This window comes from Vittaforma corneae (assembly GCF_000231115.1).
Source record: "Vittaforma corneae ATCC 50505 unplaced genomic scaffold supercont1.1, whole genome shotgun sequence".
Classification (NCBI taxonomy): Eukaryota; Fungi; Microsporidia; family Nosematidae; genus Vittaforma; species Vittaforma corneae.
Genome location: NW_006889834.1, coordinates 305,988 through 328,200, shown reverse-complemented (window position 1 = coordinate 328,200; position 22,213 = coordinate 305,988). Strand labels below are relative to the sequence as shown.

The 22,213-nt window shown below is 40.5% G+C and overlaps 19 protein-coding genes across 19 annotated transcripts; 9 read left to right on the top strand and 10 right to left on the bottom strand.

Annotated features, from left to right (window-relative positions):
• Positions 1 to 814: 814 nt before the first annotated feature.
• On the bottom strand, positions 815 to 2,830 carry VICG_00239 (uncharacterized protein; the record flags this gene model as incomplete). Its single annotated transcript, XM_007603630.1, has 1 exon — positions 815 to 2,830. The coding sequence occupies one exon, from the start codon at positions 2,828 to 2,830 to the stop codon at positions 815 to 817; it is 2,016 nt and encodes a 671-aa protein (XP_007603692.1).
• Positions 2,831 to 3,172: 342 nt separating this feature from the next.
• On the bottom strand, positions 3,173 to 3,946 carry VICG_00238 (uncharacterized protein; the record flags this gene model as incomplete). Its single annotated transcript, XM_007603629.1, has 1 exon — positions 3,173 to 3,946. The coding sequence occupies one exon, from the start codon at positions 3,944 to 3,946 to the stop codon at positions 3,173 to 3,175; it is 774 nt and encodes a 257-aa protein (XP_007603691.1).
• A 205-nt stretch (positions 3,947 to 4,151) lies between these two features.
• VICG_00237 (uncharacterized protein) lies at positions 4,152 to 4,787 on the bottom strand (the record flags this gene model as incomplete). The annotated part of the gene is made up of 1 exon (XM_007603628.1): positions 4,152 to 4,787. One exon carries the CDS (start codon positions 4,785 to 4,787, stop codon positions 4,152 to 4,154), a length of 636 nt encoding a protein of 211 aa, XP_007603690.1.
• An 84-nt stretch (positions 4,788 to 4,871) lies between these two features.
• VICG_00236 (uncharacterized protein) lies at positions 4,872 to 6,656 on the bottom strand (the record flags this gene model as incomplete). The annotated part of the gene is made up of 1 exon (XM_007603627.1): positions 4,872 to 6,656. One exon carries the CDS (start codon positions 6,654 to 6,656, stop codon positions 4,872 to 4,874), a length of 1,785 nt encoding a protein of 594 aa, XP_007603689.1.
• A 322-nt stretch (positions 6,657 to 6,978) lies between these two features.
• VICG_00235 (uncharacterized protein) lies at positions 6,979 to 9,060 on the top strand (the record flags this gene model as incomplete). Its single annotated transcript, XM_007603626.1, has 1 exon — positions 6,979 to 9,060. One exon carries the CDS (start codon positions 6,979 to 6,981, stop codon positions 9,058 to 9,060), a length of 2,082 nt encoding a protein of 693 aa, XP_007603688.1.
• Positions 9,061 to 9,222: 162 nt separating this feature from the next.
• VICG_00234 (uncharacterized protein) lies at positions 9,223 to 9,672 on the top strand (the record flags this gene model as incomplete). The annotated part of the gene is made up of 1 exon (XM_007603625.1): positions 9,223 to 9,672. The coding sequence occupies one exon, from the start codon at positions 9,223 to 9,225 to the stop codon at positions 9,670 to 9,672; it is 450 nt and encodes a 149-aa protein (XP_007603687.1).
• Positions 9,673 to 9,968: 296 nt separating this feature from the next.
• On the top strand, positions 9,969 to 11,429 carry VICG_00233 (uncharacterized protein; the record flags this gene model as incomplete). Its single annotated transcript, XM_007603624.1, has 1 exon — positions 9,969 to 11,429. One exon carries the CDS (start codon positions 9,969 to 9,971, stop codon positions 11,427 to 11,429), a length of 1,461 nt encoding a protein of 486 aa, XP_007603686.1.
• Positions 11,348 to 11,743, bottom strand: VICG_00232 (uncharacterized protein; the record flags this gene model as incomplete). Its single annotated transcript, XM_007603623.1, has 1 exon — positions 11,348 to 11,743. One exon carries the CDS (start codon positions 11,741 to 11,743, stop codon positions 11,348 to 11,350), a length of 396 nt encoding a protein of 131 aa, XP_007603685.1.
• A 154-nt stretch (positions 11,744 to 11,897) lies between these two features.
• VICG_00231 (uncharacterized protein) lies at positions 11,898 to 12,500 on the top strand (the record flags this gene model as incomplete). The annotated part of the gene is made up of 1 exon (XM_007603622.1): positions 11,898 to 12,500. One exon carries the CDS (start codon positions 11,898 to 11,900, stop codon positions 12,498 to 12,500), a length of 603 nt encoding a protein of 200 aa, XP_007603684.1.
• A 105-nt stretch (positions 12,501 to 12,605) lies between these two features.
• Positions 12,606 to 13,475, bottom strand: VICG_00230 (26S proteasome regulatory subunit RPN11; the record flags this gene model as incomplete). Its single annotated transcript, XM_007603621.1, has 1 exon — positions 12,606 to 13,475. The coding sequence occupies one exon, from the start codon at positions 13,473 to 13,475 to the stop codon at positions 12,606 to 12,608; it is 870 nt and encodes a 289-aa protein (XP_007603683.1).
• Positions 13,476 to 13,682: 207 nt separating this feature from the next.
• VICG_00229 (uncharacterized protein) lies at positions 13,683 to 14,759 on the bottom strand (the record flags this gene model as incomplete). Its single annotated transcript, XM_007603620.1, has 1 exon — positions 13,683 to 14,759. One exon carries the CDS (start codon positions 14,757 to 14,759, stop codon positions 13,683 to 13,685), a length of 1,077 nt encoding a protein of 358 aa, XP_007603682.1.
• Positions 14,760 to 14,946: 187 nt separating this feature from the next.
• VICG_00228 (uncharacterized protein) lies at positions 14,947 to 15,804 on the top strand (the record flags this gene model as incomplete). The annotated part of the gene is made up of 1 exon (XM_007603619.1): positions 14,947 to 15,804. The coding sequence occupies one exon, from the start codon at positions 14,947 to 14,949 to the stop codon at positions 15,802 to 15,804; it is 858 nt and encodes a 285-aa protein (XP_007603681.1).
• Positions 15,805 to 15,975: 171 nt separating this feature from the next.
• VICG_00227 (uncharacterized protein) lies at positions 15,976 to 16,782 on the top strand (the record flags this gene model as incomplete). Its single annotated transcript, XM_007603618.1, has 1 exon — positions 15,976 to 16,782. One exon carries the CDS (start codon positions 15,976 to 15,978, stop codon positions 16,780 to 16,782), a length of 807 nt encoding a protein of 268 aa, XP_007603680.1.
• A 149-nt stretch (positions 16,783 to 16,931) lies between these two features.
• On the bottom strand, positions 16,932 to 17,651 carry VICG_00226 (uncharacterized protein; the record flags this gene model as incomplete). Its single annotated transcript, XM_007603617.1, has 1 exon — positions 16,932 to 17,651. The coding sequence occupies one exon, from the start codon at positions 17,649 to 17,651 to the stop codon at positions 16,932 to 16,934; it is 720 nt and encodes a 239-aa protein (XP_007603679.1).
• A 183-nt stretch (positions 17,652 to 17,834) lies between these two features.
• On the bottom strand, positions 17,835 to 18,437 carry VICG_00225 (uncharacterized protein; the record flags this gene model as incomplete). The annotated part of the gene is made up of 1 exon (XM_007603616.1): positions 17,835 to 18,437. The coding sequence occupies one exon, from the start codon at positions 18,435 to 18,437 to the stop codon at positions 17,835 to 17,837; it is 603 nt and encodes a 200-aa protein (XP_007603678.1).
• A 156-nt stretch (positions 18,438 to 18,593) lies between these two features.
• Positions 18,594 to 20,060, top strand: VICG_00224 (uncharacterized protein; the record flags this gene model as incomplete). The annotated part of the gene is made up of 1 exon (XM_007603615.1): positions 18,594 to 20,060. The coding sequence occupies one exon, from the start codon at positions 18,594 to 18,596 to the stop codon at positions 20,058 to 20,060; it is 1,467 nt and encodes a 488-aa protein (XP_007603677.1).
• Positions 20,061 to 20,290: 230 nt separating this feature from the next.
• On the bottom strand, positions 20,291 to 20,764 carry VICG_00223 (uncharacterized protein; the record flags this gene model as incomplete). Its single annotated transcript, XM_007603614.1, has 1 exon — positions 20,291 to 20,764. One exon carries the CDS (start codon positions 20,762 to 20,764, stop codon positions 20,291 to 20,293), a length of 474 nt encoding a protein of 157 aa, XP_007603676.1.
• A 180-nt stretch (positions 20,765 to 20,944) lies between these two features.
• VICG_00222 (uncharacterized protein) lies at positions 20,945 to 21,397 on the top strand (the record flags this gene model as incomplete). Its single annotated transcript, XM_007603613.1, has 1 exon — positions 20,945 to 21,397. The coding sequence occupies one exon, from the start codon at positions 20,945 to 20,947 to the stop codon at positions 21,395 to 21,397; it is 453 nt and encodes a 150-aa protein (XP_007603675.1).
• Positions 21,398 to 21,762: 365 nt separating this feature from the next.
• VICG_00221 (uncharacterized protein) lies at positions 21,763 to 22,212 on the top strand (the record flags this gene model as incomplete). The annotated part of the gene is made up of 1 exon (XM_007603612.1): positions 21,763 to 22,212. A coding segment is annotated over one exon (450 nt), but the record flags the coding sequence as incomplete, so codon positions are not given.
• Between the last annotated feature and the right edge of the window lies 1 nt (position 22,213).

Sequence of the window (22,213 nt, the reverse complement as noted above, 5' to 3'; positions counted from 1 at the left end):
CAAGCATCTGATAACTTGAAGATCAATCAAAAGATGAAATAGTCAAAAATAGCAATTTTAAACATCTGTCACATATCTAAAAGAATACCAGCAAGAAAGGAGACCAAACTTAAAACAAATTACTTAGACACAAAGGTCAAAGAAACCGCTACCATAGTAGTTTTATTTGAAAAAACATAAGTTTAGTGGTATTTCAATGGAGCCTATAAGAACATAAAGTAATCTTCTGACATAAGAAATGTCTTTGTAGTAGAAAATACGCCATAATACATTTTGTGTTAAAAACAGATGGTGAATGTATAGAATATCCGTTAACAATAGCAAAGATACGTGTGTTCCTTCACATTTTCTTGTGATATTTAACACTGATCTACTCGTGAATTTTTGTCATATCATAAAAGGGCAGGCTTGTATAACGGAGTATTTATTTATTTAGAAGAATGCAGGGCAACAGCATTTGAGCCAAATAAATCTAATAAGTTTAGCATTTACCAGGAGAGCAGACACAAGTCTTTTCTTCGTTAAAAACTTTGTATTTGTCACAATGCCACCAACTTCCTTTGGCAGCTAATATTTTTGCTATAGCTTAATTTGTTGATATTTGAGAATACGAGCATATTCATCCCTCAATTCAAGAGCATTATATATTTGAAGTTCAATAGCGCAGTATTGCCCTCAACAATTCATTATTGACGGATTAACTGCTTGGATCAATAACCATGATACATCAGTTTTAATAGATCTAAGAGCGATAAAATGCCAATTTCTATTTACAGGGTAAGAACAGTGCAAAAATTAAAATTTCAGTTAGACTTTATTTCCTACGTATAGTTTGACAATCCTCAGCTACTTCGTACTCCACTTCGTTTATAACCAGTCTTAGATGTGACAGATCGCAGTTTTCAAACCATTTGGCTGGAATAGACTGAATGTGGTCGTCTTTTATGAAAAGTTCGCAGCTGTTCAAAGTTTTAGGAAACCTAAATGATTCATTTAGTGAAATGTCGTCTCCATGCTCCTCAGATCCTGGACTGAATTTTTCAACACTAATTGATTCACAGTTTCGTAAATCGAGTATCAACGCTTTCAAATTACCCATCTCGCTAATTTCATATGGAAGCGCCAAAACACCCTTACAATCATAAACAACCAAGGCTTTCAAAGACCTTAGGGCTACTAAGACCTTCCATCCTGAACTGTCTTTAGAAAGGTCACAATTAGAAATATAAAACTTGTCAATATGTTGATCTTTTTGCATGTTTATAGACTTAAATGTGCATTTCTTTAAAATCAGACATTTCATATTATCTATACTGCGCAAACTTAGCAGGTCAAATGATGAATTTGACACTACTAAAGACATTGGCCCAGTAACATTATGTATGGCTATTGAATAAAATTCAGATTCGTTCAGCCTTAACTCACAGCTCCCAGGCATTTTTTGTAAAGCTAAAGATGTTATCTTGCATTTTGTCATATCAATGCTGCTTAAACTAGGTACTTCTTGTACGTTTAATAAATCTAACGAACAAGTTGTCAGAGATAAGTATTTTAGACACTTTAGCTCTTTCAAAGTCAACGATCTCATCTGATCACCATCTGCTAGAGGCTGTGCTTCTGGGTTAGATACGATTATGCAACCGGCAGTATTGAAATTGCCTTTGCCCTTATCGCAAACAATAATCAATTGTTTTAAATGTTCGAGCTGTTTTAGTGGTGTAAACTCTTCAGCTATCAGTAATGAATTTCCAAAATTTAAAGTAAGTATTTCTAAGCTTTGATGCTTCAGTAGCCAATTCGAGTTGTCGCCTCTAAGATCAATTGAATCATAGCTTTGAATGCTAATATCCAGAATCTTTTCTGGATTTGGAAAGTGCAGGGGAATTATGCCCGTTAGCCCAAATATTCTGAGACATCGCAGCTTTTGAATGTACTTGACACGTCGAAGCAATGCTCCACGCATATCAGCATTGCGCAAGCCAGCAAAAATAATCTTTAGATTGTTAATTTTGCTTTCTTTGTTTTGAATGCTCGATTTAATTGAAAAGTTGCAAAGCAAGTGGATGAACCTAAAGAATCGTGATGGTAATTCCGAACTGAATCCAAACAAATGCCAGCCTGCATCTTTCCAAAAACCCCACCAGCTAATAGATAGATTTTGAGGAAACAATATTTCCTGAGAAGTGAGATCATTAATTGTAATAACACGCATACTGTAATATTTTACATAACTCTCAACAGTAATATTGTTGGATCTAGGGAGCCCCAGACTATCTGAGGGCGAAGACTGGCAAGAATCTCTTATCTTTTCAAAGTATTGTCTATGCCTTTCCCTGGATTCGTGTACTTCAACTAACTTAGCTAGATCACGGATGAAAGTGTAATTATTGTAAATACCCAGTTTTTCAAAAAGATCTTTCAGCTCGGAAGTTGAACCTGGAAAGTATGTTTGCTGCATGCAAAAATCAAAGAACTGCTGGTCGTCAATCCGCAAAAGAACTGATGTCAGCGCACTGATGTCGTCAGAGAACTCACGTGTGCTTTCGAGTCCGTTGATCTTGCTAAACACATCGGTGTATGGTGTTCCACTGAAAAGAGGTATACCTGCAATTTCTGATACCACAGTGCTCGGGAGTTGGGGGAAGTCGTTGGTCTGTTCAGGTTCCTCGTCGCTGGAGTCGAATAGTCCAGTCTCCGTCGTTGTCTGGGCATCACGCATTGGTGGATTTGTGCCTGGCTCAGACAGGTCATTGGTGAGCCGTGCAACACCCATGAGCACGAGCAAGTCTCTAGCAATTTTGAGTATGCTTATGTTCTGATCAAGTTTCATGACGGTGTGTGCAAATTTTTATTGATCTGTTTTTGATTAAACTTTGTTGAAAATGATCACAATTAATCTGATCAGCAACAGTGTAGATAGGTCTCAAATGGTGCAATAAAAACACAAGAGGAATAGCTGAGCATGCACACAACAGAACAGGGCCTGATGTTTCGTGAAGCAAGACCTGCACATGTTTCTTAGCCTAGATTATGGTTTCAAAAAGCTGATTAAGTACGGACTTTGATCAAATATGATATGCTTGGCACCTCAAAAAGTTTTGAACAGCCGGTTTGTGGTTAAACTAGACAAGCTATAATATTAGATATTTATTTAAGTATGTTAATGTTCTGTCTAGACCAATAGTATTGCATTTACACATCCATCATTTTCAGGATTGTTCGTTACTTGCGCATACTTTCCCCATACAACTTGCCCACTGCCATCAACAATTCCAAGCTCGCTGACATTGACTTCAATAATCGTGCCTTTGCTAAGCACGCCCAGGCCAGTAAACACTTCAGAATGCGGGTTCCTCTTCACTGATAAAATAGACAGTCTAAATGTTGTCTTAAGTTCAGGATGAGACACATGCGCTGTGGCAAATCTCATGCTCATGGGCCTAATAAATTTTTCAAACTTGGGTGCCTTTCTTGTAAAATCATTCCCCACGAAGCAGGGCCTGTTTACTATTCTCTTCCAGTGCTTGTTCTTTCTTTTTCCTGATGCCACCACACCAAACACCTCGGCCTCACTCAATCCCTCAACTTTAGCTATTGGAACAGTGTACTTAGCTGCCTTCTCCTGCCTCTTCTGTTTTATTTTCGAGCTAAGCTTCTTGGCATGATCATTTTCTCTATCGAGCAGGAATGCGGGAAGGGCCTCCGCTGTAGTTTCTGACTTGGCATGTGCTTTTTTTGTATCCTTCAGCTTTATATTCTTCTTTAGCTGTACTTTTTCTGCTTGCATCTTCTTCTTGAAAAGCTTAGCTTTTATTCCAGTGAGCATGACTACCTTCTTGGCGATTATCTTCTCCATTCTTGCCTCCCTCTTTGCCTTCTTTACTTCATAGTCCAGTGGCCTGCCATACTTTTTTATTGCCTCCTCCACATACTCGTTTTGTGGCATTTTCAATGGGATGGAAAATTTTTATCTACTACAAGCTAGCACTGCAATAGCAGTGGGACTAGGCGAATTCCACATTGCCATAAACGACCAATGTACATCACAGTCGCATGGATAGTAAAGCTATCCAGTACATCAATATTCATCTTAAGCGGTGGTGTGTTAAGAAATGATAAAACAAGACATTGGGCATTGAGTTATACTCGCTTTATCTCTTTTTATATGTCCAGGCGCTTAGTGCCACCACTGGTAACTTATTCTCAGTACTGACATCGCTGATCTTCTCAAATTTCAATATGAAAAAGTAGGTGCTGGTCTTGTCAACATCCTGGACCTTAAATCCAAGCTTTTCAACGCTGTTTATAAATTTTTTCATGTTTTTCACTCTGCTTGCAACCTCAGACATATAAAACACCCCACCCACCTTAAGAATGCGATTAGTCTCCCTCAAAACTCTTGCAATATTCGTCATCATCAGACTAAGACAGCAGACAGCCACATCGAACTGCTTATCCTCCACTGGGATTTCCCTTAATTCGCACTTTACAACCTTGTCGTTGATTGGATACTTGTCAAAGGAACTAACATTCTTGAAATTTTCTGCAATCCCGCATGAGCCGCATCCCAAATCCGCTATTTTCAAGTTGTCCTGTCCGCATTTCTTTATCTTATTGATAATAGTCTTCTTTGGATCGCATGGCCACTTCTTCACCTGGCTTTCATAGTATTTGTGGTAGTCCAGTGCCTCTTTTTCTGTCAGCCCCCTGTTCTTGTACAGCTTCTCGTTCAAAAGTCTGAACTTTCCACCTTCTAGCTTTTTCTGAAGCTTTTCTATGATACCCATGGGCATGGGTGGAAATAGTTTTATGAGCAAATAAAGCATATCCAGAACAGCACAATACAAAACTACGTTCTGGGCGTTGCATCTCTATACTTTGCTGTTAAACTCCCTGGATAGCTTACCCCCAGCGCTTGGCTGATCTTCGGATGCTGCATCAATAGACACGGGCTCAGATCCGAGAATGCTTCCAAACCTGGTTCCAACATCAAAAACCCCAATTACAAACACATAGTTCTCTCCAAGCTTACTAAACTTGGTCTTCTTGATTTCTTTTAGTATTTCCTCGGCCCTGTCTGTGGTCCAGCTGACTCTGATCAACGAATATGCCACTGCGGGCCCAGTTTCGTCTGTGCCTTTCTCGATGTTATCTCTCAGTGTTTGCTCTGCCAGATCTCTGTCATACTGCCACTCTTTGTCTGTTCCAGTTAACTTGCCCTTTAAAATAAATATCTTAGCACCCTTCTTTTTTGAGCTTTCTGCCCATTCTTCTATGTAGTATCCCTCGTCTTTCAGAACATTGAAGAGCACAGGATTTCTTTCGGACCAGTACATCCGTTCTATGTTTTCAAACTGTGGACGATCGGCCTCTCGAACCAGTAGCTGGTAGTAAAATACTCTTGCTCTATTAATAAATAGATACACCAGTAAAATAATGGTAATAATGACCGATAGTACTGCTAAAATTCGGCATATTAAATTTTTATAAAAAGGAAGAAGTATAAATGGTATCAAAATCACAAGTAACAGCACTCCAACAAGAAGCATGTTGTGCGTGACAGTGGCGTCAGCCCAAACCTCGGTATATAAAAAGAAAAGAATGGCAAGAACAACGTTGATACATCCGCAGATGACTAAAAGAGTGTTTGTTCTTTCGCTCTTGTCTCTCTCACCATCCTTTTCATTTGCATCGTTTTTCTTTTCGTTTTTATCTGGCTTCTCCTTACCAGCTTCCTTGTTCTTACCAGCATCTCTGTTTCCATCTAGTTTGCTTTTGCCTGGTCTGTCATCGGATATTTTTTGTCTATCGGATTTGTCTTTCCCTGCATTCACATCCTGCACGGCTCTAGACTTCTGCTCACTCACTTTTTTAGTTTCTTGTTTTGTGCCGTCACCTTGGCCATTTCTTTCAGGTTTATTTGAAGCTTTATTTCTTTCCGACTCTCCGTTTTCATCTTGGTTTCGACCCCAATTCCAAAAACCTTTATTTTTGTCCGCAGTGCTCTTATTTTGATCAGTTTTTTTAGGCTGTTCTGCCGATTTTTGTTCACGAGAGAGTTCTTTCTGATCGGTCTTTTCATTTGTTGGCTGTTTGTTGCCAAACCATCCCTTATATCGTGATTCGTCCTTGTCCTTACCATGGCCCTGCTGGTTTTCCTTTGCTAAAGTATCCTTGGCATCGTCTTTTCTATCAATTTTCTTTTGATCAGCGGGCTGTCTACTTTTCACATTTTCCTCACCATTGGCACTGTACTTGTTGCTGGTGTCCCTCTGGGCCATGTTCTCTTTCTTATCCCTTTTATCATGCTGTCCTTCCTCATCATCTCCAAACCAGTTATGAAACAAGCCTTTGCCATCCTTCTTGTCTTTGTTTTCTACCTGGGTACTTGATGATGCTTTTCCGTCTTGAGCACTTGCCGCAGTCTTCTTTGAGTCCTCTTCGTTTTCTTTTTTAGTTTCTTTAATAGCCTCTTTAACTATATCATCTTTCTTCTTCTCAACTTCCCTCTTGTCTAAATCTTTTTCTTTTATCATATCGTCGGCCTTTTCTAATGCTTCTGCATACTGTGGATCTTTCTTGGCTGCCTGCTCATCCTCTGAGTCCCACCACCACTTGATTCTGAATTTCCTATTCTTTTTCTGTGGATCAGCCATACTTCAGTGACTGTCTCTCTACCTCCAAAATCAAAACTTCAGGTATGAAACAGTTTTAGATTAGGAGTGTAACAGAATTGCTTAGCACGGAAAACATATGCATTCATATGCTTGTATGAAAGCTTGTTGTAGTAATACACACAAATAATATTAAAGCTAATAGTTGAAATCATAGATATTGCCGTAGCACATTTATGGCGTGCTACATCTGTCTCCTTTGTGTCGGCAGACTTAATAAGTAGTCTTGAATATATTTAAATAGTTCGTACTCTAATTTATTTGTCCTCTCTTAGTCTTTTTTCAAACAAAGTTTCCACCCTTCATGGAAAAAACAATAAAAACTATCGAGCAGATCGATGGAATAAGACTCACATGGAATATTTGGCCAGTCTTGCCAACAAAAACTGATCTGATACCCATAGCGTGTTTGTACAACGTTCACCAGCCCTGTCTTTCCCTTCCATGTGAACCTATTCCCTGCCAGGGGTGCCAGTCAATCCTGTGCCAGCAGTCGGTAATAGACTTTGGATCCAAAACATGGGCTTGTGTCTTTTGCAATGCTAGAAATATGTTGCCGCCCCATGCTAGAGATATCACTCCAGAGAACATGCTCCCAGAATTAATAGAAGGCAACTCTACTGTTGAGTACATTTTGAGTAAAAGTACTTCATTTTCTCCAGTATTTATACTTTTGATAGATATTTGCACATACGACCAAGAAAGACATGAACTAATGAAGAGGGGTCTTATCCACACGATTAAGAGCATTCCAGACGATGCTATGGTGTGCTTGGTGTTTTTCGGCACCAACATCACCCTGATTTCGTTTGCAGAAGAGGATATGAAATCAGTCTACCAATTTTCAGGTAGAAATATGTATACAAAGGAGATGCTAGGAAAATTCAATATTGGAGATGTCCGAAATTTCTTAGTAAAGAAGGAGGACAAGGTAGAGCAGATTCTTGAAGCCATCGATAATCTGGAGACAGATCCCTTCTCAGTGTTGCATGGATATAGGCCACTGAGATGCACTGGCTCTGCATTTTCCCTGGCCATGTCTCTGATAGATGGCGCCCACTTCAGTGAGGCCAGCGTGAAGTATATGATATTTACGCAGGGCCCCTGCACCTATGGGCCGGGAAAGATCGCATTGCTAGAAATATCAGGATCTACCTATGAAAAGCTGGACTTAGAGGAGTCTGCAGCCTACTTTAGAAATCTTGCAGATAAACTGAATGCCTCTGGCCACAGTGTTGATATCATAGCAGAGACGATAGCGGATATTGGGATAGAGCAAATAAAGCCGCTTGTCACGCTGACAGGTGGATGCTTGATTATGGCGCAGGACTTTGATGAGGAAATAAAAATGAAATCATTGAGCAAGATGTTTGAGAGGGAAGAGGATGGATTTTTAAGAGTGGGATTCAACGTTAAGATTCAGGTAAAGACCTCACACAACCTGGCTGTTAAGGGGATCCTCGGGGAAGGCAAGTCGTATGGTGCTGGATGGAAGGTCGGGTGTGTCTATCCCAAAACCAACATCACAATCCTGCTTGAGAATACAACAACATCCAGACCTGAGGAATTCGGGTACGTTCAAGTAATTACCCAGTATCAGAGAAGCGATAGAAAAATAGTGACAAGGGCCACCAGCTTTAGTAGAATGTTTACGAACGACAAGTCTAGAATTTGTGCAGGATTCGACCAGGAGGCAGCCTGTGTCTTCCAGGCCAGAGCTTTTCTGATGAGAAACTTCCAGAATGTCTATGATTTTGAAAATGCTATTGACAAGACTTTGATTAGATTTATGAAGAAATATGGCAGCTATTTGAAGGACAATCCGTCGAGTGTGTCTCTGCCTGATTCAATGTCGTACTATCCTAATTTTATGTTTTTCTTTAGAAGAAGCCTTTTGGTCCAAAAAGATGGCATTTCAAAAGATGAGAGTGCATATTTTAGAGTTCTGCTATTTAAATTGATAACCGAAGATGCTATTAAGCTGATAAAGCCCTCTCTGATTTCGTTCCATTACCAGGGAGATATCATGCCAGTTGAGCTGGACACGTCAAGCCTGAATCCCGAGTGTATTCTTGTCCTGGATTCTTTCCATAACGTTCTTCTGTGGAAGGGCAAGTATGTCGCTGATTGGGTAAAGGAGGGCCTGGACCAAAAACCTGAGTTTTCATTTTTTAAAGAAATCATCGAGGAGGCCAAGCAGTACAGTCTTTCATTGCTTGATCGAATACCAGTTTCGCAGTACAAAGAAACCAACGAGGGAAAGAGCCAGGAGAGGATACTGCTGCACTACGTCAATCCCAGCCAGCCCGGGCTGCTGAACACGGAAAAGATCGACTATGGCAAGTTTTACGACACACTCTGCCGATTTATTGTACGAAGTGAATAAATGTTTTGAAATACAAAGCTTTGGTAGGTTGTAAGGCGTGTTGACGCTGTACCATCCTAGTTGCATTGTGCCACTGCTATGGCTGACTACATACTCTCTTTTCCTGGTTCTTTTCTTCGCCTTGTAAAATTTTTTAAAATTTTTCAAGCCACACTTCCCCCAATGAGCACCCAGACTGAATTAGAGAACAAAGTCGCAAAGATATTTTCAAGAGTTCTTTCCGCACCACTTGAAAACGAGCCTGGGTTGAAAAATGCTTTATTGGCCATTTCTCTTGTGCCCTTTTCCTTCTCTGAGGATCTTCCAAAAGCAATGGTCATTACTATGCCCCTAGAACTTCTTATCTACGCCAAACTACACTCAAAGGAACTGACGGCTGCACTCAAGAAGGAGATTCCAAAATACATGATTGTGATGAGGAGGGTGGCGAGATACCATCATCAAAGATCTTTAACCCAATCAAGAGCCGCGAGGACATCCTTGGCGACCTGGTCTTCCCGGCAGTTGTTGCAGGCAGGACAAATGAAATCGAAAGTAGAGAAGAAACGACTCAAATTGTCTATCTTGATAGTAAGAACCAGTGCTGGTCTAAGCCTGAGCTGTCTGCACTAGAGAGGCTCCTGTGCACCTCTTTTGGGCAGAACTTCAAGGTTAGGATATTTGGATCTGGATTTTAAATAAATCATAATTTTACTTTTAAAATCAGACATTCAGTTGAGCTAATGCATGTAGTTTTATGGTGTCACTAGCAGTGCCCAAAACATGCCAAAGCCGTACTTGTAAAGTGATGCAAGCCTGCTATAAACGCTACATGTGTTCTTATACCTAAATATTTTTCAAAAATTTTTCCTTTCACTTTGCCAAGCCAATGTTTGCAATCTTTTTTCCAACAAAAATTTATTCCTTCAATGGAAGAGAAACAACGCAAAAACTCAAAGTTTAGTCCTCCGAAGTGCGCTGCAGAAAGAGTGGTGGGGTTAGATCTCTCATTTCAGGGCTTAAAATCACTCAGCTCCCCGTTTCTGCTGCACACCACAATCAAGGAGCTATTGCTGAATAACAATGAAATCGAGCACATTCCAAGGGAAATATACAAGCTGAGAAACTTAGAAAAACTAAATCTATCACATAACAAAATACGGAGTATTCCTCCAGAGCTCGGAAAGGCCGTTTCTCTTAAAGAGCTGTACCTCAATGACAATTCCATTTCGAGTGTTCCTATGGAACTAGGGACGCTGTTTAACCTCGAAATACTAAACATCACAAATAATCCGCTGATCGCACCGTTCAACTCGCTCTGTAAAGACAAGACGCTAATCCATTTCTGCAGAGAAAACAACACTTCATATCCACCGCCAGCCGATAGGGCATGGATAGACATGGTATTTCGTAAAGACAACCAGTGCTTGGACAGCATAGCGGTCGGCACCTTTAATATCTTATCCAACTTTTACGCAGTGAAGTGCACATATGCGCCCTCCTGGGTCATAAATCCTGAGCTTAGAAGGGAAAACATCCTAAACAGCATACTGTCGTACAATGTGGACATTCTAGCACTCCAAGAGATCGAAACATGCCTGTATCACGAATACTACAAAATCCAACTGGACCAGAAGCTGGAATACGACAGCACATTTCTGCCTAGAAGCAGATCATTGACACTGGCAGACAAGCGGATGGTGGATGGCTGCGCCACGTTTTGGAAAAGGAACAAATTTAAATTAATAGAGCAGATCAATGTGGATTTTTTTCAAAAGATCATTACCGATTCGCGGTTTGCAACCAATCAGGATGTAATAAATAGAAACATGCGGAAGGATAACATAACTTTGATTACAGTTTTGGAAAGCCAGGATGGATTTCAAACTATCGTTGTAAATACACACATTCACTGGGACCCAGAGTATTCCGATGTTAAACTGCTCCAAGCAATACTGCTTATAGAAGATGTCGAAAAGATACGCCAGAAGTATAAGCATGCATCCATGCTTTTCATGGGAGATTTTAATAGTCTTAGAGATTCTCCTGTGTACAAGCTGGTTGCAGAGCAGGAGATAGATGGAAGCGGGTTTGGGCTGTACGACTATACACCCTTTAACGCAGGGTTTAGCCATAGTATGAAGCTGCTGGACTCATATGGTGGCCAGGACATAACATTCACAAACTTCACACCCACATTCAAAGAAGTTATAGACTATATTTTCTACTCCGAAGAGCTTGTGCTCACGGGAGTATTGTCGCCAATAGAAGAGGAGTACACTGCGCAATGTGTTGGGCTTCCAAACATTCATTTTCCATCTGACCATGTACTTATTGGCGCAAAATACTGTTTGAAAAATAAACTTAAAAAAATAGAACCCCCTAAATAAACGTTTAATGGGAACTTATGTGTTAAATTTTGTAAGGTAAAGCTAACATTAATATACACTATATTTTGTTGAGTGCGCAATGCTGTGCTTATCTTTATTTTGGTGATGAAGAGCCAAAGCACCAATCTCTTCATGCCTGCGCCAAGGCCATTGTATTTTGGCTTTCTTCTTGAACTTTCCTTAAAAATTTTCAAGAACTGCACCCCCGAGAAGATGATGAATTGTGTTATCCCTGGCTGATAATGATGAAAAACTGTTCTGATTCTCCATTTAAATACAAAGCTTGCTCTGGCCAGCAGTGCTGCATTGGACATGTCTATGGCGGTTTAAAATATCAAGTTTTATGGGTAAAGCAGTATTGCTGGAGCATGTCTGCTTGGCTATGCTAGGCCAGCCTACTCAACTATCTGCAATCTAAACATTAAACTCCTCTTTTAGTTATTTATATCTTTCTAAAAATTTTAAGCCATGGAAAGCAAAGAGCAAGAAGCCCACTACAGATCAATTCCAGTTCCAGAGAGCCGAGTTAGAGTGTTGAAGCAAGAATGGATGAAGATATACACACCAATAGTACAACTGGGCAAGCTACAGATCAGATTTAACCCCAAGACCAAGCACGTTGAGATTAGAACGTGCCCTTCGACCGCCGATCTCTGCTATTTGGAACGGAGCATGACGTATATCCAGGCTGTTTTGGACGGCTTCAAGCCCGAAGATGCAGTTGCAATTATGAAATTTAAGGACGTGTTCACTGAATCGTTCCATATTCAGGATATCCGCAAGCTCAAGAGCTCTCACTTATCACGTGCAATTGGGCGCATTATAGGACGAGACGGGAGGATTAAAGAGAGCATTGAGAACTTCTCTAGATGTAAGTTCATACTAAGGGATGAACGGGTATCGCTGCTGGGTTGTGAGGAAAATATAAAAATAGCAAAGGATGCTATTGGAAGACTGGTGCAAGGCTCAGAGCCCGCGTCAATATTTAACAGATTGAGGATCATATCGGCGAAGCTTAAAGACAAGTACGGAAGCATACAAACAATCTACGATGATCTCAGGCCGCAATAAATATAAACTAAATTATTACTTGCTCGGCATCTAACCATTTTTGATTAGTTTCCTTACTGCTTATACGCATGCGTATATGAATACAGGACCTTCAATAAAGACAATTTATTGGAATATAGAATAATGAATGTTGTACAGCAAATTGTTGATTGTTTCGTCTTTGATTATCTGGTTCGATTTCTCAACCACTCTTTTCCTATAGTCAACTTTGCCTACTTTTCTCATTTCGAGATCCTCTCCTTTCAGATCCTTCTCTTCTCTCACCATTTTTGCATATTTTGAAATCAACTCAGAAATGTTCCAGTCTGCGGACGGCCTCATCTTCAAGTTGCTCGCCCAGGTTTTCCTGTTCATATTCAAAAGCATCTTCTGCTCAAGATCATTCTTCTTGAAGGTTATATTGAACGAGTAGTAGCTCTTGTTTAATCCGTGCACAATCGAGATGAAAGACGGCTGCTTGTAAAAGCCAATATTTGATGTGTTGATTCTTGGCTCACTCAAGCCGAGGTTGTTGATGTTCCTAAAAGCATCGATCACGACCTTCCCCTTGACGCTCTGGACAGGATCAATAACAACAGCAACCGCCCTCTTGCATATCTTCTCAAACTCAGACTGGGTTGAGACATCCGTTGAGCTGAGCCAGCACCCAAACCCTGGATGCGAGTGGTACCATCCGACAACTGTTTCCTGTCGTCCTGTGACTTTGAGAATGTCCATCATTTTGGTCTGGAACACTGGATCTACTGCCTCCACTGTTACTCCCGTTCCAGATTGGGGCATAGCGAATACATCGACAACCCTAACATTATAGTCGTCTACGAACTCACCAAGCATCAATCCCATTACTTCGAGAGGGATGCCTGCTCTTCCATGCTTCATCATTTTCAAAAGAGCAAGGGAGGATATTTGTATTGTCTCTGAGGTGTCTGGAGTAGGACCATTTTCAAAATCAAAATTGTAGAACTGAGAATCCATGGGTACTATTAAATAAAAATTTTAAAATCAAACAAATACATAAAGCAACCATTGGGCGTGTCTCATGCCAAATTAGTGAGATTTTTGATGGGCTCAAATGACCCTTCTCAAGCATCTCCAGAATCTGCAGGATGGATTTTGCCTTCGATATGCGGTTTTGAATTGAACTTTAGGATGTGTCTAAAACCAAAGAATGGATAATTTTTATTAAAAATACGGAAGAACTAGATTTGAATCGAGAATGTAGTCTTCTGGTATTTCTGAAGAGCAGTTCTCTTTATCTTCTGTAGTTCTCTTCGCTATAGCCTTGGGTATAAAGTGTCTGTCCAATTTTTGTTCAATTCCAAGATGGGTGTTGAAAGTGAACGAAGAGTTTTCCAAAGATCCTAGAAACTCGCAAGCGATCTTTGGCTCACTTAAGAACTGCCTTTGCATCGTGTAAGGGTTATAGACAATGTGATGGAGAAAAGTGGCTTTTGCCTTGACAAAGTCACTGATATATTCCTTCGGAACATTTTTTTTCAGGGAAATCATGCTGTTAACAAAGCTATCAACATCTCCGAGCTCTTTTAACTTCTCATATGCAGTTACAATGCCAATTCCTCTGATTGAGTCGAGATAATCGCATCCACTCAAAATGCAAATGTCGAGGATGTTCTCTTGGAAGTACTTGTCCTTGCACAAATGCAGCCTTGCCGAGTCGTATTCCTCCACATGGACGCCATCATATTTGTACAATATCCTAGTTGCGCCATAGACAACCAGATCGGAATCCTCAGTCAGAATGTAATCGATGTATTTTATCCGTTGCAAGAAGTATAATTGCGCATCTGCTTCGTACGGACTTACAATAAACTCAATATTGTTGGCTTTTAAGACTCTTAGTATTGAGTGTAATATCTCAGGTGTAACACTCACACATCTTTTCATGAGCTCCCTGGCCCTTGGCACATCATTTCTCTGCAAGAAAAAGTCCACCTCTGCTCTGTACTTCTCTCTCAGCTGCTTTCTTTCCTGGATGGTCTTTTTCTTGCTTTCTAAAAAATCGCCATCAAACACAAATATGGGAGTGATTCCGTAGTCCAGCAGGCCACTAAGTTTAGCCATGAAGAGGTCCAGATGTTTCTGTGTGGGGTTGTTACAGTAAAGATCTGCAGCAATGTAAGGAATGATGCGGTGTATCCAGGAATGCCCATCTATTCCCACCCTCCTGTTTGAGTATTTACCTATGTGAGTTTTCTTGAGTATTTTCCTCAGAATTGGAAGTAGTCCTTTAATACCCATGGGCTTCCTTTCATGTATTGGAAAGTGAAAATTTTGGCAATATACAGCAAAGAGATTGTGCAATACCACACATGGGCAGATTTTATGGCTAGCAACAAAGAACTAGGCGTGCTCAAACTACGTACGGATCAACTGCTTCTTGGATGTGAGTATTTTTGTATTTTTACGGTTAAAGTCCACACCCCAAATGCCCGAAGACACATATAGAAAGCAAGTAAAAGACCCGTATGTCGTGGGAATTGACTTGGGGACAACAAATTCAGTGGTTGCTATAATGAAAAACAACAGACCTATCGTTTTGAGGAATGAGTATGGAAAGTCGACTACACCGTCGATTGTGCGGCTTGGCAAGGAAGAAATAGTTGGCGAAGAGGCAAAAAAGTATCTAAATACCGATCCCGAAAACACAATATTTGCCAGTAAAAGACTGCTTGGCAGAAAATTTACAGACCCTGACATTCAAGAATATATCAAAGCATTGCCATATAGGACTATGCAGTCATGTAACGGAGATATTTGGATAAAGACAAGTTTTGGAAAATACTCGCCAGCACAGATAGGAGCAAAGATTCTTTCAAAAATGAAGAAAATTGCCGAGAATGCGCTTGGTTCAAAAGTATTTGCCTCTGCCAGCAATTCCGAGAGCAAGATTGCAAAAAATCATATTGGATCTTCGGTCAGACGGGCTGTCATAACAGTGCCGGCATATTTTAATGACATCCAAAGGCAGGCTACAAAAAATGCGGGTAGGATAGCTGGATTGGATGTCATACGGGTCATAAACGAGCCCACAGCAGCAGCGCTGGCATATGGACTGGATAAAAGCGCTGGAGGAAATGTGGCTGTGTATGATCTTGGCGGCGGCACATTTGACATATCGATTTTGGAGATAGACAACGGTGTTTTTCACGTTAAGTCTACAAATGGTGATACGTTTCTTGGTGGTGAAGACTTTGACGGTGAACTTATGAAATTTATAATTAACATGCATGAGCAGCAAGAGGGCATGAGGCTAGATATGAAACTGTGTCACTTGAGAAGCTGAAAGGAGCGGCCGAAAGGGCAAAGATTGAGCTCTCATCAAAGCCATCAACACAGGTTTTTATTGAAGACATCGTGCCAGGACATGACTTAGATCTGAAAATCAACAGGGAGCAGCTGGAGAACGTTGTTAAGAAAGTAGCACAAAGAACCATAGAGCCATGCGAAAAGGGCATTGAGAGATGCTGGCCTTGAAAAAAAGGATATCAAGCATGTTATTCTAGTTGGAGGAATGACAAAGATGCCATATATACGAAAGTTAGTCAAAGAGATCTTTGGAACCGACCCCATCACGGACGTGGATCCAGACGAGGCTGTGGCACAAGGTGCAGCAATACAGGCAGGAATTCTATGTGGATCAGTGGACGGCATGCTGCTATTGGACGTTACGCCACTCAGTCTTGGAATTGAAACGCTAGGTGGGGTATTCAGCAAAATCATAAACAGAAACACGACGATACCGTTTAAGCAAACGGAGACTTTTTCTACGTCAGAAGACAATCAAACAGAAGTTGACATTAGAATTTATCAGGGCGAGAGGCCCCTTGTTTCTGGAAATATGTTTCTGGGATCGATTAAGTTGAAGAATATCCCAAAAGCATCTCGTGGAAAGCCCAAAATAGATGTTACGTTTGAGGCCGACTCAAATGGGATTATAAAAGTAAGCGCAGAGGACAGCATTAGCAAAAAAAGACAGGAAATTGAAATAACACCGTCGTCGGGTCTGACCGAGGAGGAGGTTCTAAGAATGATAAAAGAAGCTGGAGACCAAAGAGAAAAGGACAGAAAAGCAGCCGAAGCCATCGATTTTAGAAATGAGCATCAAAAACACTTAGAGTATCTCCTTGGCTCGTCGATTAAGCTTCCCGAGGATGTTGCTAAAATGGCTCACGACCTGAAGAGCCTAATTTCTGAGGAGGTGTTTGATGTAAAACTCGCAAAAAGCCAGCTTAAGCAGATAGAAAAACGGATGACTTTATGACAAATAAGTAGCTAATAAATTTATACACAAATAAATGCGTGCCTTGCATATTCTTCAGTCTACCTGCCGGGTCACTCTCTAAGTATACAAAAGCACTCATTTTGGTATTTCAGTTTAATCTCAAAAAGTTTATTAAATTTTAATAGTGTTCAGCTCCAATCACTTTTCTTTGCAGGCTTGGTGTGGTTTTGCTGTGTCTTAAGACTAGCATCTTTCTTCCCCTTGATATCCCCTGAGTAACTTACAGATCCTTTCTCGAGTAGCAATTTTGCTTTTTCTTTAACGGTGCTTCCTATTCTACTTCCATACTCCACTGTCTTTTCTTTAATGTTTTTTACCTGTGAGCCAATCGCAGATCCCAGGTTGGATAGACTTGAAGTAACCACAGATCCAGAGTAGATTGATGGCTTTAGCACTTCAGTTTTATCTTCAACATGCGGCTGTGTCCTAGCTACCCTTCCGCTGGTCTGTGGCGCCTTTCTTTCAGATGATCTAAGATCAAGTCCTGTCTCTTTGTGTATCATTTTCATCAGCTCCTTGGAATACTCAATAATCTCGCTGCTCTTGTACTTGCTCTCAATGTCGAGGTCTTTCAGTCCCTTCATTTCTACATAATCTACAAACCTCTTGTTCCCACCATATTCCATTGGTAAATAGGACTCCTTGTCCCATCCATCAAGATTTACGCTCTTCACAAAGTCCAAGTACACACCAAGAGACCTGTGGACAGCCGCACAGTCCAGACAGAAGAATGTTCCGTATCGCACAGACGCCCACTTTGGACTTTTTGTCCCACAGTCTACACAGAATGAGTTTTCAGAAAGCTTTGACTTATTCCCAACAAGCTTTTTGTAGTCTTTCTCGCTCATGTTTAGGGATGACAAATAAATAATATTTTGAAAATGTTCAAAGGCACTTTACAATATTAAAAGCTGTTTTACAAGTACAGCCATGCAAGAAGCATTGGTTGGCAGGTGGTTTATTTAAAGAATGCACAGCGCTATAAATAGATCCACATTGCAAGTGCATATTATGCAAGACACTTGGTTTGCTCATAGTGCTTCTTCAATTTCCTTTTCAAGATTATTGAAAAATTCCCAGCCATTCTTTTCGTTTCTATTGCAGTTATAGCTTTCTTGAATTTTTGATCTCTTCCTGAACTTTCCCCTGCCTTGCGATGGATAGTCCTGCAGATCCACTTTGTTATCAGCTCTTTGCGAAAGACACTTTTCAATTTCAAAGCCTCTATCGGGATCAAAGCTCTTATAATTCTTATAATTGGATTGCGTGCTGCATTTTGTTGGTATTCGGTCGTGTGTCATGCTTAGATTGCCTGTCTGGCTCTGGCTATTGCTGCCTGTTATGCTACTTACCCGTCTTTTGCTGATATTATGGTAGTCTTCGGTACGCTCGTTTATCTTATCCTGCTTAACACTATTGCCTTTAGGTTCATTGCGGTCACTAATACGCTCTTTGATATGCTTCTGTGTATTTTCTTTGCTAAATTGCGAATTTAGAATGAATGACTCCAGCATCATATTCCTCTTGCCTTCACTGTCATTTCGGCCTGCAGCAATCATCTTCTTAATTTCCGATATTTCGTTTAATATTTTCGAATACGAGCCTAGAATGGCATTGAGGACATCTCTTTCCATTTATTTATGCAGTAGTTGGCTTTTAAGTGTAACTTTAAGTGGTAAACTTAAGGTCTACTATAGATCTGTTATATGTGAAAACATATTGAGCAGGACTCTATTTAAAACTTGTTGCCATTGCCTGTCTGCATATAGCTATTTATACCCACACCCATCATGGCACAGGATGATCTAAACTCATGGCTAAAGGCCTCGGCCGAAAACAAAATAACATCAAGGAATGCGTGGCAGTCAACACTCATAGAACACTTTGTAAATGCAAACAAGTTTACAGCACGAGACGGCATCAACTTTCAAAGAGCGTCCAGTACTCTCGAGGGATGCATGAAGGTGTACTCAACCCGAGTGGACGATGTGTCCGAAAACACACTGAAGCTACTGGAAATATTCAGTAAAGATGAGGAAACAAAGAAGAAGACTGGGGCAAGAAAGAAGTCAAATTTTATTGAGAAGAATCTATCAAATATTAACCTAAAGGAGAAGGAGGCTCTGGATTTTTATGATCCCTTATTCTCTTCCATTTTACTAAAGACCGACGATTACTTTTTAATGGATGTGTTGGAGCCCACAAGCTCAGGAATGATTCTGTTTAGCAGCAACACCAGGGATATTGTGATGGAGGACGAGAGAATTGACATTGAAATAGAGCAACTGCCTGTCTGTGATAGTTTAAAGGATTTTGAGATGGCTATTGGTAATGCTTCAAGCGACCAGTATCAAGCACCTGAGTTTGACATGAACGACTTTACAGTTTGCGAGCAAAGCAATGGGCAGAATTACGATTCAAATGAGGAGGACTCAAAGGAAAACGAGAACAACAGCACAAACAAAATTAATTTAGTTGATGAAATGAAAGTGGGTGCTTTTCATGAGTCCCCATTTGGATATTTCAGAGGTTGGGCAGGACCTACCCATTGGAAGGTGCAGATAGGAAGCAAAAGCAAGGGAGACGGGGAAAAAAAGCCAAAACAGAGACATTTCCTAGATTTCACGGCAAAGATAGACCAAAGTTTGCTTGAAAACAAGTCAGACACTGTCCTGAGCAAGCAGGCTATTTTAGAGAGGAGAAGGTGCAAGAATTTTTTACCTGAAGATTATTCGTATGAAGTCAAGGACCTGTACAAATTTTTCAAGGTGGATGGGTACTTCTCTGTAAGCACGGTTCGTAATGCAAGCAACTGCATTCGTGAAGATTATGAGAGCCTGGATGGCAGTATTAATATTGGACAAGATCTGGACAGTGGTCCAGGAGGGGATGTTCATGCAGCCGCAGACCTTGATACGAATGATAACTTCACCGAGCACTTTGAAAATTCTTTAATTCTGAACGATAAGGCCATAAATGGCATGCCTGATAAGCAAATTCAACTGAAATATTCGAGAGCTCCAAAAAGAGTTGATATTAAAAGACTGAAGGATAGCGTTTCTTCCTTGTTGATGCGGAGCTGCACCAGGTTCAGTCAAATCGTCAGCCGGGTTCCAGACACCTACACAAGTAAAGAGTCAAAAGACATCTCTCCTCACTTTTGTCTTATCTCTCTTCTTCACCTGGCAAATGAAATGGAGTTGGAAATAAAAACGGTGGATGGAGACTTGGTTATTAGCAGTGGTGTGCGAAAATAAGACAGGCAGAAGTTCACTATAAAGAAAACGTGTCTTTAATTAAATATGAATTGTGTTCTAAGGAAAAGTTAGACTCTTTTATACATGCCTATCTTCTGTTGTACGGTGTTTCATATTTTAACTTTTCTGTTAAAGGTTCGCTATGGAAGAGCATCTAAGTATCTGCTGTTTACAGATATCATCGCATCTTCAGAAATGGCCTTAAGAATTATGTGCTTAAGTGCCATGATTCAGGAGTCTTGTTTCTTTTCTTCGGCCCCTTCTCTGAGCATCTCGATCATATGAGCTGCGGGGTATGGTCCTAGGTACCAGTTTGAATGTTCAAACCCGACGGGCGGCGCCCTGTTCCTGCTTAGCAGCTGGGCATGCGATGATACTTCCTCTAAATCACACTCGATACTTTTCGACTCATTGAGCTTTTCAAGGGTCTTTATTTCCCTTTCACACTCATTGACCGCTCTAAAGAGCCTCTCTGCCAGCTGGAAGATACTCTCCTTCAGTTCTTTTTTCATCATATCCCAGCTTTCATATCGGCAAGCCAGATCTTCTCTTTCCTGTGCAATCAGAAGATCGTCTAGCTCTATTTTATCGTCTAAAAACTTTTCTAGCGACTCCAGGAGCTCTTTTGAGACTTTGTCGTGCAAACTTTGCATTTGGGCATCTTGTCTGAGGAAACTGAATAGATGCCCGCGATTCTTTTGCATATTTTAGATTGCCAAAAATGGCTATCCAGCGAGTTCTTTGTTTATATCACTATTAGGCATGCTTATAAAACACGTTGGCCTTGTAATGCCAGTATATTTGGTTTTCTAGTTCTTGCCGGCCTGAAAATTTTGTTTACAGGACTGCCAAAACTATAAATACAGAAATAATTGACTGGGATTATGCCCCCTGAAAAGTCAGATGATGATTCTGAGCTTCCAAGGGCCACTGTGGACAGCTTAATACACGATGTAACCCCCAAGGACTATGGAGTGTCTAAGGATGTTAGGGAGTTATTGAAGGCTTCAGCTCGTTTGTTTTTGAGCCATATTGCATTGGAGGCAAACAGGCTTTGCGAATTGGAAAACAAAAAGACAATCGGCACCAGCCACGTGTTTAAGTCGATGGAGAAATGCGGATTTGGCGATTTTGTTGAAGAGTGTGATGTTGCAGCAAAGAACTATGACGAGTATTCCAGACACAAGCCTTCGCGGCAGAACAAGTTTAAGGACAGTGGAAAATCGATGGAAGAACTGCAGAAGATGCAAATGGAGCTGTTTAGACAAGCCGCAGAACAGCAAAAGAAAGAGTACGGAATAGAGGACAACAGCGTATCTGAAAGCAATGAAAAATAAATACAAAGTATCTTTCCAATATCTATGCCATCCATTTTGCACCGTCAAGCCACACCTATTGGGACACCAGCTAAAATACCAGTGGTCATCATTTATGCAGCAGTGCCCTAAACAGCTATTCTACTAATTAAATATACTTTATTAATATAATGGAATGTAGCATAACAGGTATCAGCATTGATTTGCTACACTAATATAAGTTTAAATAGACAGTACTGTTGAATATTCTGTCAGCGCCAAGTAGCGTCTATGTTAGATATGGGCTTGCAAGCTTTCAGGCATTGGTTTAGAGAGCTATGCTGTATTACAGTCTGGTCAAGCATAACTTCTCCTTTTATATATGCCATTCCAGATTACCCCTATTAATGTGGCTTAAGATCATCCAGACCAATGTTCTAAGTAACTTGCTGTTTCTAGTTAAAGTCACATGCATTCCAATGTCAATGTTCGATGATGTCTACGAGAACACGTATCAAAAGACAGCCCGTAAATTTGCGGACTCTCTGGTTTCAAAAAAGTACCAGGCGAAAGACAGTATCGTTGATAAAGCCAAAGTTGATAGAAAACTAGAAACTATACAAAAGTTTTATGATATACAGGTTGGCTACCCACCTCATATTGCCCATTGGCTTGGCTATATTGATGGTCAAGTCGAGTTTTTGATACGATGCAGTTTGTTTGATAGGATGTATCTTGAAAATAAACATGATCCCAAGCCAACCACAGAAACTTCGATAAAAAGATCTCTGCAGTATTTCAATGAATGTCAAGTCATTTACAGGCTTCTTTATTTTTATCATCCTAAAGACTCACTCG